We start from the raw sequence: 11,940 nt of genomic DNA, 5'->3' as shown, positions 1-11,940 counted from the left end.
AGTCTTACCTTCAAATGTGGGAATTTCACAGATTTCCTCCCAGGCGAACAGAGGAAAAGAAGGCCGCGTTCCCATTCGTGGGAATGCGCCGTATGCTTTCAAGGTTACCGGAGGAAAGAAGCTTTTTAAGGGCGGCACGGCGGGCGGCTCGCCTTTGTTTCGGGTCATCGCCGTCTTCGTCACGATGCGTCTCACCCTCGGCATCTTCGCGCTGCTCGTCTTTTGGCGGTGCGGCTCGGCCACGCAGCAGGTCAGAACCTCCCTCCAGTAGAACTTTTGCATGACAAAAGTGGAAATTTGCCGTCGTGTTTCTTTTTTATAATGATTTCAATTATACAGGCCACCTAAAATGATCAAGAAATAAAATTTGGGAATTATTCCATCTCTATAATAACAACTGTCCAATCTTAAATGGGGATTTTTGTAGTTAATTAAAATTCAGACTAAAATATGAATGTATAAATTGCATTTTTGTCATTTTATTAGGTGACCAATCAAATAGATTTAAATACGTGTAATTGTTTCCCATTTTATAAGTCCATAAAAAATGTTCTTTTAGTAGCTATTTGCATATTTAGAATTAAATTTATACCATATAAAAATGTATTCTTAAAGTTATTTACATATTTGCAGTAAATTGTTTACGTTTTCCTTGGCCAGTTGGGAAAAAAAATGTCTCAATTAGAACCATGATTATTTAGTGTAAACATTCGACAGTCATAATTAAAGAATGGAACAGGTCTTTAGTGGAGGTTTTTTCTTTTAATTAAAAAAAATTAAAAAGTAGTCTAATGAAATAATAAAAACAAATTAATAAACATTATTAGAAATAATTGCCACCTTTCTTGCTTTATTTTTATTTAAATATAAGCACTGGAAATGTTTTTTTTCCTAAACACATCATGATGGAGAAATTCTGCTGCTCATAATAGAATTATTAATAAAGAAGGTTTGCTTCAATTTTAATTAAATGAATCCCCCAAATCCTTCATACTAGGCATGGGCAAGTATCGATACCAAGTATCGGATTCAGGCTGATACCTGCCCTTATTTCAAGGTATGGGTACTGGCAAAGACAGCCGACTCTCGCAAATCAGAAATGACAAATTCGAAGAATAGAAAATTGCCGTTAACTACGATAAATGTCAAAGAAAATGCAATATTGGAATTGAAAAGCTTTTGTTTAAAATGATACCATATTGGGGGGTATATATTTGTGCGGTATCGGTGCTCGGTACCGGTGACTACCTTCGGATCGAGTAGTCGTCCACAACCTGATCTTAATTAGCGGCGTATCGATTCCCGCCGCAGGAGGCGTCGGTGTCCGAGCTTCTGTGGAAGGCCAACAAAGACGTCGGTAACGTCACGCAAAATTCCCAAATCCAAGCTAACGTTAGCGCGCCAGCCAAAGTAACGCGCGACCCCGTCGACAGTTCGCACGGCGGACGAGCCTCCGGTGATGGACGACATCGCCTACGACCGAGACGGCGAGCGCAACGCCGACCAGTGCACGTCGCGCGGATGCATGTGGCCCAAGTCCGCCGACGGGAACGTCTACGTGCCTTACGTCATCAGCGCCGTTTTCTGTCAGTAAACCGCCAAACGTCAATCACTGCGCCGCTTTTTGTTTACGTTTTACGCACGCTTTTTTTTTTTGTCTTTTCCTGTCACTTTACCCTCATTACCTTTTGTAATCACATTACTTGGAATGCTCCATCACTCGAGTTACTATGAGTACTTACAGATTTTCATTAGCACTTTCCTTTCACCGTAATGTAATCACATTACTTGCAATACTCTACAAGTAGGTTTTTTTTTTTAAATCACTTTACTGTGACTACTTTTTGTAATCACATTACTTGGAATGCGTGTAATACCGTTATCAATTGTACTCACAGCTTTTTGGTATCACTTTCTTGGCACTTCTACTAAGTAATCACATTACTTGAATACTCTACAAGTACTTTTTGCTATCACTTTACTATGAGTGCTTATCGCTTTTTGTCATCACTTTTCTTTCTGTGCTGCTATTTGTAATCTCATTTCTTTGAATACAAGCACTGTAGTTTTTCATTCACTTTACTGTGACTACATTTGTAATCAAATTACTTGGAATACTCTAACAGTCTTGATATAACTTTTACATTTGTACTCATAGCTTTTTGTTATCACTCCCCTGGCACTTCTACTGTTTGTAATCACATTACTTGGAATACTCTACAAGTACTTTTTGCTATCACTTTACTATGACTGCTTATAGCTTGTTCTCATCACTTTTCTTTCTCTGCTGCTATTTGTAATCACATTACTTGAATACTCTACAAGTTTGGTAGTTTTTACATTCACTTTAATTTGATTACATTTGTAATCAAATTACTTGGAATACTCTAACAGTCTTGATATAACTTTTACATTTGTACTCATAGCTTTTTGTTATCACTCCCCTGGCACTTCTACTGTTTGTAATCACATTACTTGGAATACTCTACAAGTACTTTTTGCTATCATTTTACTATGAATAAAGTAAAAGTAGTACTTTTTGCTATCACTTTACTATGAGTGCTTATAGCTTTTTCTCATCACTTTTCTTTCTCTGCTCCTATTTGTAATCTCATTACTTTGAATACAAGTACTGTAGTTTTTTCTTTCACTTATTGTGACTTTTTTGTAATCACATTACCTGGAATACTCTAACCGTCTTGATATAACATTTACATTTGTACTCATAGCTTTTTGGTATCACTCCCTTGGCACCTCTTCTGTTTGTAATCACATTACTTGGAATACTCTACAAGTACTTTTTGTTATCACTTTACTATGAGTACTTATAGCTTTTTGCTATAAGTTTTTATAAGTTTCCTTTGACTTTCTTTTTTACTTGGAATAGTCTACAAGTAACTTTTTTCTCGCTTTACTGGGACGACTTTTTGTAATCACATTACTTGTAATACTCTATCACTTTTGGAATAAAATTAACATTCACGTTCGCATTTTTTGTTATTACTTTGCTGTATTTCCACTTTTTGTACTCAGGCTACATGGAATTCTCTACAAGCAGCTTTTTGTTATCACTTTACCATCGCTTCTTTTTGTAATCACATTACTTTTGATACATAAAGCTTTTCTTATCACTTTCCTGTCACTGCTGCTTTTTTAATCAATCACATTAGTCTGAATACTAGCAAGCATATTTCTGTCATTACTTAACACTGAATTTTGTTATGGGTTACTACTGTTCTTTTACCAGTATTTTGCCATCAGAGCCTTCAAATACTGCATATTCAAAACGTTTTTTGTTTTTTTTTTCCCCAAATTCAGCTTCTCGTGAGCGCGCCATCATCCAGCGCGGCCTGGACTCCTTCCAGTCGGTTTCCTGCATCCGCTTCATCGCTCGCTCCAGCCAGAGAGACTACATCAGCATCTATTCCAACAACGGGTATGCGGCTGCCAACAAATATTCCAACAAGTTTTAGTGTGGCACAAAATGATGCGCAAAGATGATATATGCAGTTCAAAAAGGGTTGATCACACATTTGGATTTTTTGGGGGGGGCGGAAAACATTTCCTCAAAAATGTATATCAAATCAAAGTCAAGCTTTATTTGTGAGGATAACACTTTATTTTAAAAAAAAAGGTGAATTCTTTTTTTAGTTTTGCACAACAACAAAAAGTTGCATCGTGGTCCAAATGTTGACAAAAAAAGTCATAATTTGGCACAGAAATGCAAAATTAGCCAAGTAAAAGTTGTAGTTAGTGCAATGGTTGTGACTTTGTTTTGTGACAATTCGTCAAGGTTGACCCCAAAAGTTCATATTTTGTCGTTAAAAATATACACTTGACAACAAAAAGTTAGCATAGGACAAAACATCTTTTTGTGAGAAAAAACGTAAATAACCCAAAACGCAACATTTTCAATTTTTCCCTCCATTTTCCTCTCAAATGCTCGACTGTAAATTGTTTGACCCTCCCATCATGTCGACAGTAACTTTGTTTGTGAAAGGTGTTACTCGTACGTGGGTCGCCGCGGCAACGGGCAGACCCTGTCTCTGGACCGGCAGGGCTGCTTGTACCACAGCACGGTCCAACACGAGCTGCTGCACGCTCTGGGCTTCAACCACGAGCAGTGCCGCTCCGACCGGGACCGCCACATCCGGATCCTCTGGGAGAACATCCAGTCCGGTCTGCACACACGCACACACACACACACACACACACACACAATGGTGCGAGCGCTGACGGAACTGTCCTCAGGTTGGGAGTACGCCTTCGATAAGATGAACACGCTCAACATGAACACGCCCTACGACTACAACTCCGTCATGCAGTACCACAGGTCAGTGCGCTTTTCAGCATTTTGGGCTAAAAATGTAACCAAAAAAAATCCGATTTTGTAGCAATTCTCATTGACTTTTTTAATACTGGCATAAAAATGTCAGACTATTGTTTTGTGTCCACTGTAGTGGACATTTGTTTTTGGTCTATATCTATTGATTCATTGGCGCTAGCCTACTTAGCCCTCGTGTCCTCAATGGAGGACAGCCTTGCCTTTTTAATCATATTTCATGTGCTCTCATGCTGAGATAAAATGGACACGACATTGGACACAATGTCTCTCAGGAGGATAATATTGCAGTGGTTAATTGCAAACTTTTATTATGACAATAATATGCAACATTTGACTGCAAAAAGTTGAATTTTGGCACCAAAACGAAATGACTGACCAAAAATAGTTGTAATTTTGCTGTAAAATTTAGCAGTGGACAATAAACACTTTTTTTTTCCCAAATGTTCCCGTGAGACACCACCTCTTCATTTGTGTCCACTGAAGTGGACAGTTATTTTTGGTCTATATCTTTGGACTCACTGGAGTTACCCTACTAAGTTCTAGTGTCCTCTGTAGAGGACATCCTGGCCTTTACAATCATGTGTTTGCTGTCTGGCTGGGACAAAATGGACACAATAACGGACACAAGTAAATAGGCCGTCGATGAAGAGGGATAACATTTCTGTGGTCGATTGCAAACTTATATTCTGACACTAAAATGCATCGTTGGGTCACAAAAGGTCAAACAGCTTTTTAGGATTTATGCTTAAAAAAATGCAGCAGTTGGCAACATTTTTTTTTTTTTAATGCAGGCAAAATATTGCAAGGCTTAATGACAACATGATTTACTGAAGAGCTGAAATGTAAACACAATGTGAGCACATTTTTCCTCAACACCAAAACAATGATGGGAAAAAAAATCTCATTTTGTAAAAAGTTGACCAAAAAATGTGTCATTTAAGCGACAACGTCTCGCCAAATGAATTCTACATTGGCGTCATTTTGAGAACAAAAACTTATTTTCTTGCACTCAAATGCTGGCATTTCACCACAACACAAAATTGACAATATTTTCTCCACCAAAACGCAAAATTTGTCTGTAAAAAAATTGAGTTTGTCCACAAAAGTGCAATATTTTGTCAAGCAAATTGCAATATTTGTGTCAGGTACGCATTTTCGGGCAACAACAAGCCCACCATGGTGCCCATCCCCAACGCCAACGTGAGTTTTGGCACCGCTAACCAGATGAGCAAGAATGACATCGCCCGACTCAACTCGCTCTACAAGTGCTCGAGGTAAGCGACAACCTCAACCGCGCTCAAAATTGAGTCCGTGGTTATTATCACACTTTTCTTCTGCGCCGTCACTAGTGTCCTGCCGTGTCTGTTTTTCACAAAAAATAAATAAAAATGACAGCGCTTGACCAGTCATATTTTGGCAAAATAATATCATGATTAAAATACAAAATGTTTTTATTTTCAAAATGATCACAGTCAATGCAATTGTTGACCAACAAAATGTAGTTTGACATCAAAAGATGAAAGCCTGAGACGTGACGTCATTGACTTGTCATTTTTGTGTCTTCCTGCAGGTGGCGACATTGAGGCAACAGCTTTTCACACGATGATATTAAAGAGTCCACATTCATTCGTGGTTTGTCCTTGTTTCTGCAAAAAAAAAAAAAGTTATTACTACAAGTCGTACTTGGTTATTCCGGCCCAAAAAATTGGAAATCATACAACTGACTAAAACTGAATAATTCTCAAATGTGTTTCCTTAAACATTCAATAAATTACAGTCATCTCAATATCAAAATGAACTCACGTTCGTTAATTGGCCACTAGGAGGCGACACATTCATATAATGTGTAACGTGATGCTTGTGAATTCCAACTAAAGTCAATTGAATCTAGTTTAAAATGTTACTTACATTTAAAATTACTCATTCAATCCTAAAGTATTTTTGTGTTGTTTAAAAATGGATGGTGCTAAATTCATTGATTACTATTAATTTAGTACCTAAAGCAAGTAATTATTTAATGATTACATAAAGTAAGTGGCTACTCATCATTTAAATCAATCACTTTATTACGTCATTACCTAAAATTATTGATGAACTTTATAAGTAAACATCTAAAGTTAGTTATTACGTTCTGGCTTAATTACCTAGAATAAACAATGATTTTAATATTTATTTTATTTAGATGCTGCCTTTTAGCCAAATCTTAATATACAAATATCAGTTCTGGGAATTAATTTCTGTCGTAAAAAAAAAAAAAGTCTTTGGAATCAATTTAGTTAATGATAAAAAAAATAAAATCTCTTTCCTTTACTATTTGAATATTTAAGGTCATGGAACATATCTTAAAATGTACTAAAACAGCCAATTAAATATAGTAATATTGAGCAATATTTCAATGGTGATGTTACCTGGACAAACATACCGAAAACTTCAAGTAAAAAAAAAAGTTCCTGGACCAGGTTTTGCAATGCCGTCATCCGAAGTCCAAAAAAACCAGCTCGCCCACGTTCCTAAAATGCGTCCGTTTGATTGACAGGCGTTTCAGCCAAACAGGAAGTTATCTGCATCGTGCAAACAAAGAAGCCCCTTGTTAACGTTCCTTTTGGGAAAACCTGCTCCAGGACGTCCCCGAAACGGACATTTTAAAACCCTCTTTCTGTATCTCAGAGAGAACCCAATTTGGGTCCTGCGGAACTGAATGAATAGCAAAAATTATTTTAAATTAATTTTAGTGTCAAGGTTACCCCGATTATTACCAATATTTTTCACTGAGAAAATACCAAGATGCAGTTTTATTTTAAACTGAGTACTTAGTTGGGGCAAAAATAACCCAAATTGGGTCAAAGGGGACAATCAAATGTTTGTTTTTTTAAATCCTCAATAACACTGCTGAATCTATTTTAAAAAAAAGTCAAGCAATGCTTGACCTAATTTTAGGATATTTTTGTATTAAAACGGCCCATTTGTTGTTGTTTTTTTATGCAAAAGAAAGAGAGCAAAAATTGGTTTATTTTTGATCAAGCCGTGTTTGTTATTTATTTCGATTTTTTTTAAATGGTCAAATGAATAACAAAACAACAAATAAGCCCAAAAATCGTTTGTACAAAAAAATACAAAGATAAAATGAATCACCAACAAAATAACACCTCCAAGATTGGTTCTGTATCAAAACAACTAAAAAAAAACAATTGATTATGCAGAGGTGGAAATTGAATCATTTACATGCTAAATTACATTATTGTTTCGTCCCCCAAAAATGAAAATTTAGGTGCTGTATAAGACGCATCGGATTATAATGCGCGCGAGAATTCAAGGCTTTTAGGTGCGCCTTATCGTACGGGAAATATGACACTTTAATTTTTGCATATTTAAAAAAGCACTCCAAAAATATGCAACAAATGTATTGGCAATTCTTTTGTATATGCCGCGGACCGCTCCAAAATGGACGATGGGCCACACGTGGCCCCCGCGCCATCGTTTGGACACCCTTGTCCTAGAGTGTGCGTTATTTTGAATGAATCCAACTATTTTTGGAGTGTAGCAACTTGGAAAACCCGCCATCTTTTCATTTCTGGCTTCCTGAGATCTTTTGTAGATGTTACTGAGAACAAAAGTCAAAATAGAATCAAGCGTTTTTTTTGCGTATGAATATTGAAAGAAACATCAGCGGCGCGTTGACCTAAATCGAGACGCGCTAACCTCATTTTACGCCAGCAGCCCGGATCAACTACATCCCTTAATCCTAAAACCACATCTGGGTGGGAGGCGAGAAGGCCTCGGTCCTCAGCGTGGTGGGCCGCTTTCAAGCAGGGAAGATTAGCGCTTAGCTTCCGCTTCCGCAAACACGACAGTGACACGTAAGGCTAACCTCTACTCCGCTTTCATTTCATCGTTACGTTTACGCTCGCTGCCGTTTAAAAGATCCTTTAGGGCTAAGCGCTTTAATATTACCAAATGCTAATATATGCTAGCAGCTAGCATAGTGCATTGTGGTATTGCATTATTGTATATAGGCTAGCCGCTAGCCTATACTGCTTTTGCATGGGTGTAGCCCAGAGGTGTCCATAGTTTGTCCAACATATGGCGCGGGGGCCATTTGTGGCCCACTGGCTACTTTATTTTGGCCCGCTGCATATGCTGAAAATACTTTTTTTTTTTTTAAATAAAAAAAATTTGGAAAGAAAATAACAAAGACGAAGAGGCCATGTCAATTATATTTTTTTTTACTTATTACCCCATTCAATACCAAAAGAAATATTTTTACTTTGTGTAAGAGTCCAGATATTCAATCCCATGTACTTAATTTTATTTTTGTTTCTATTTTTTTTCCAACTTTTGGGCTATGGTAGGGTCTACAAATGGCTGGTACTAAACTAGAGAATTGCTCAAGTCTTGCCTACATTAATTACCTAAAATAACTGATTAGTACTCAGATACATTAAGTAATCAATTACTTGTGTTTAGTAAGTTGCCATTTTTCTTTTTATTAATAAATAGCATTATAACATATTTTCATTCATGACAAAATATTGTAGGTTTAACCTCATTCTTTTTCTGGATATTTTTCCTCCTTGATCGATTTAAAGCATTATATTTTGTAACAAACAAAACAAACTAAAGGGGGGGAAAAATCTCTGTGGATTTGTTTATGCAGGTATTTTGGGGTGCATAACCCCCGGGGAAAAAAAAAAAAAAAAAAACGAGGGAACACTGTATACCAGAGGTGTAAAATTCTTTTTATCTTGCTGGCTGCTTAGAGGAAAACCTAAAACAATAACTTCAGATTTTTTTTTATTTTTTTAATACAAAGGAGCACAAGATCTTTTTTATTCACTGAAGAAAAAAATCATCTCATTGTTATACCTTATGTTTCAAATTAATCTAGCGGGCCGGAACAAACCCTTTTGCGGGCCAGACCCGGCCCGCGGTCCGTATGTTTGACACCGCTGCCAAATCCTACAGTAAAACCTCGTTCTATCGCGCCGTTTTCGGCGATACTTTTTGACAGAGAGCGATGAATGCCGATAATATTTTCGGGCAGCTTTCTTTGTCGCCCGCAAATGTTGTTGTCAGTCAGTCAGCGGCGAGCGAGCGAGGGAGCGAGCACGCGCCTCCTTTTACATCTGGATTTGTCCGCCTGCCTGGCTGCCCGCTGCGGGCCCGCCCCCCTCGTCTCCCCCGTCTCCCTCGCCTCCCTCTCCCCTCCACCTACTCACTGGTCCGCGGTCTCCTCTCCACGGCTGTCGCCCTCCTCGACGCACCTCCGCCTCGTCGTCCGCCTCGTCCTCCTCCCGCCTTTTTCCCCCCCTTCTTCTTCTTCTACGCCGGACTCATGTGGCCCCGGGCGTGCGGATGACTCCGGTCCAGCAGAGAACTAGTTAACGCGAGGCGGCGGATGAGCCCGCGCCCGCGCCCGCTCTCCGGCAGGCAGCGCAGCGCCACACGACGAAGATGGCGTCGGAGGGAGCGAGCGGAGAGCAGCAGCCTCCTGCTCCGGTACAGCAAGCCCTGACCGCCGCCGTGCTGGGAAGCTTCGACGCGGTAAGACGCTTCGCGGAAACCACCTGCGGGGAAGAGAGCCGGGCGGGGGGTGGAGGGGGCGTTAGTCAGAGCCAGGGCGAGAAATGTCGCGCATGAATCAGCGGTGAGTGGCCGCGGGGCTCTCGGCGACCGTGGCCGGAGGACAGCGAACGTCCGTGTCGCTCCGGTCCAGAAGAACCGAACCAGACAGCCCACCCCCGTGGGAAAATAAACAGCGCCTCCGAATGACGAGCTTTCCCGTCGGCTGAGCTTATTCCTTGGCGATGGAGAATTCTTTTGTTCGCCTCCGGGCTGCTTCTCCGAACCTCGGTCCCGTGATGGAGAAGTGACACGAAATGGCTTCGCGTAGCTGCCAACGACGACATTTTGCGCATTTTCTACATTAAAGGTTTTTTTTTTAAATATTTGAATCGCGGCTGTGTTGGTAGGTTAGTTTGGGACGTGTTACGGGTTCTCAGGTGGATCCAAGCGGAACCTTCTCAGGAGTGATGGGAACATGAAGCCTCATGAACCACTTGTGATGTTTTTTTTTTTCTCTACTAGGTGACATGCTTGGTTTTAAGATGCAAGGAAATGTATTCGGTTTTCACTGGACCCGGCTTTAGTTTGGACACCTCTGCTCTAAATAGTGGTCCATGAGGCTTCATTTGGAAAATGAAGCTTCATGAACCACTTGTGATATTTTTTTTTCTCCTCTAGACTGCACTCTTGGTCTACATATAAAAGCCAGCGCAATAAAATGTATTCAATTTTCACTGCATCTTAAATTATTATCACAAGTGGTTTATTTGATGTTATTTTCTTGTCTTAAAGTAGTAATGGGAAAACAAAGCCTCATGAACCACTTGTGATATTTTTTACTCAAAGTTGGAACTGCTGTTCTAAAGATTAAGGCTTGTGCAATGGATGTGTATTACATTTTCATTATGTCTTTAAATCAAGAGTGCCATCTAAAAAAATATCACAAATGCTTCAATGAGGTTTAGTTTTTGCAAAACGAAGCTTCATGAAGCGCTTGTGATGTTTCGTGACTTCCTTTGATGGCGTTCTTTGTTTGAAGATAAATGCAAGTGCAATAAAAATGTATTACCATTTCAATATTGCTCATTTTAAAAATGAAGGCTAGATTTTTAAAACAACAGCTCCATCTAGAGGAGCAATAAATATTGCAAGGTTTCATGAGGCATCACTTTTCCCCTCACTACTTTTCGGGTCCCCGGGAAGCTTTTGGACCCAAGGAGGTGCTACTTCTTCAGTTTGCTGAGACCAGATGCTCCAGCTTCATTTGTTGACACACACCTACTTGGCACCGCTGGGAAATAATCATGCACAAATACAGTTTACGGTAGTTTGGGACTGCTTTTTTTTTCCAGCTTTATTTTCTTAAAAGTTTTAGTGGGTTTAATTGAAAACACCTTTTTTTTTTTTAACCAATCCATGACCCTATAAAAGAAATTCAGGGCATTTTGGGTTAGGGTTAGTTTCACCGTTTATTCGATTTTCAAAGTGCTGGTGCGGATTTTTACACAGAAGGCGATAACCGGAATTTGGAGCTGATATTTATTTTTTGTAAAAGATTGGCTTCAAAATAATGATGAAAAATCCAGTTCTGTTTGAATGACCTTAAACATAAATTTACTTAACATGTTACTTAATGTTTACTTTCATTTCAATGATTTTTTAAATACGTTTTAGATGACTTAAAACCCTGTTGTAAAACTTGATGTTTTTTTTGCAGTAAATCAAGTTCAAGAATTCAAAATAACGATGATAAAATTTCACCGATCGTGGTTTAATATCAAGCAGAAACAAAAAGTGCAGAGATTTCCCAGTGCCTGAATATATAAAATTAACTGGAAATTTCAAGAAATAACTCCCCAAAGTTAACACAGTTTTAAATTGAATTATTGTCAGACTTTTTGAATAGGAAAATGCCAAAATTTGTAGAAATGTACAGATGTTTTTACACACACACACATCTGTATATATTTTTTTTCTTGTATATATCATTTTTATATTCCCACTTTCTTTTTTCCACAGGTAAAAGACTTGAA

At 38.7% G+C, this 11,940-nt stretch overlaps 2 protein-coding genes and 1 long non-coding RNA gene across 5 annotated transcripts in view; 2 read left to right on the top strand and 1 right to left on the bottom strand.

Moving 5' to 3' along the window:
• Positions 1–92: 92 nt before the first annotated feature.
• On the top strand, positions 93–5,971 carry LOC148422897 (high choriolytic enzyme 1-like). 2 transcript variants are annotated; one of them, XM_088416730.1, is made up of 8 exons: positions 93–250; positions 1,312–1,357; positions 1,434–1,586; positions 3,319–3,436; positions 4,001–4,179; positions 4,252–4,333; positions 5,491–5,619; positions 5,916–5,971. In XM_088416730.1, the coding sequence occupies exons 1-8, from the start codon at positions 185–187 to the stop codon at positions 5,926–5,928; spliced, it is 786 nt and encodes a 261-aa protein (XP_088272856.1). In that variant the 5' UTR covers positions 93–184; the 3' UTR covers positions 5,929–5,971. The 2 variants fall into 2 exon arrangements, with proteins under 2 accessions (XP_088272856.1, XP_088272857.1); XM_088416731.1 differs by lacking the exon at positions 5,916–5,971 and having other exon boundaries at positions 5,491–5,623.
• Positions 4,254–10,337, bottom strand: LOC148422896 (uncharacterized). The gene is made up of 3 exons (XR_015865855.1): positions 9,562–10,337; positions 6,768–6,906; positions 4,254–5,991 (listed from the first exon to the last, which is right to left on the bottom strand). It is a non-coding gene; the product is annotated as an uncharacterized LOC148422896 (long non-coding RNA).
• cttnbp2 (cortactin binding protein 2) overlaps positions 9,431–11,940 on the top strand; it is a 39,991-nt gene continuing 37,481 nt past the window's right edge. Inside the window, exon 1 of one of the 2 annotated variants that reach the window (XR_015865854.1) lies at positions 9,431–9,886. Coding sequence is in view for 1 of the 2 variants with exons in the window: in XM_088416719.1 (XP_088272845.1) it covers positions 9,797–9,886 (90 nt within the window). In the remaining variant the exon portion in view is untranslated. The remainder of the gene's footprint in view (positions 9,887–11,940) is intronic. The other variant, XM_088416719.1, reaches the window with a different exon arrangement.

Source organism: Hippichthys cyanospilos, chromosome 6, assembly GCF_059441005.1.
Source record: "Hippichthys cyanospilos isolate Australia breed blue-spotted pipefish chromosome 6, RoL_Hcya_1.0, whole genome shotgun sequence".
Classification (NCBI taxonomy): domain Eukaryota; kingdom Metazoa; phylum Chordata; class Actinopteri; order Syngnathiformes; family Syngnathidae; genus Hippichthys; species Hippichthys cyanospilos.
The sequence above is the reverse complement of the archived record's forward strand: the minus strand, read 5'-3'. Positions and strand labels throughout refer to the sequence as shown.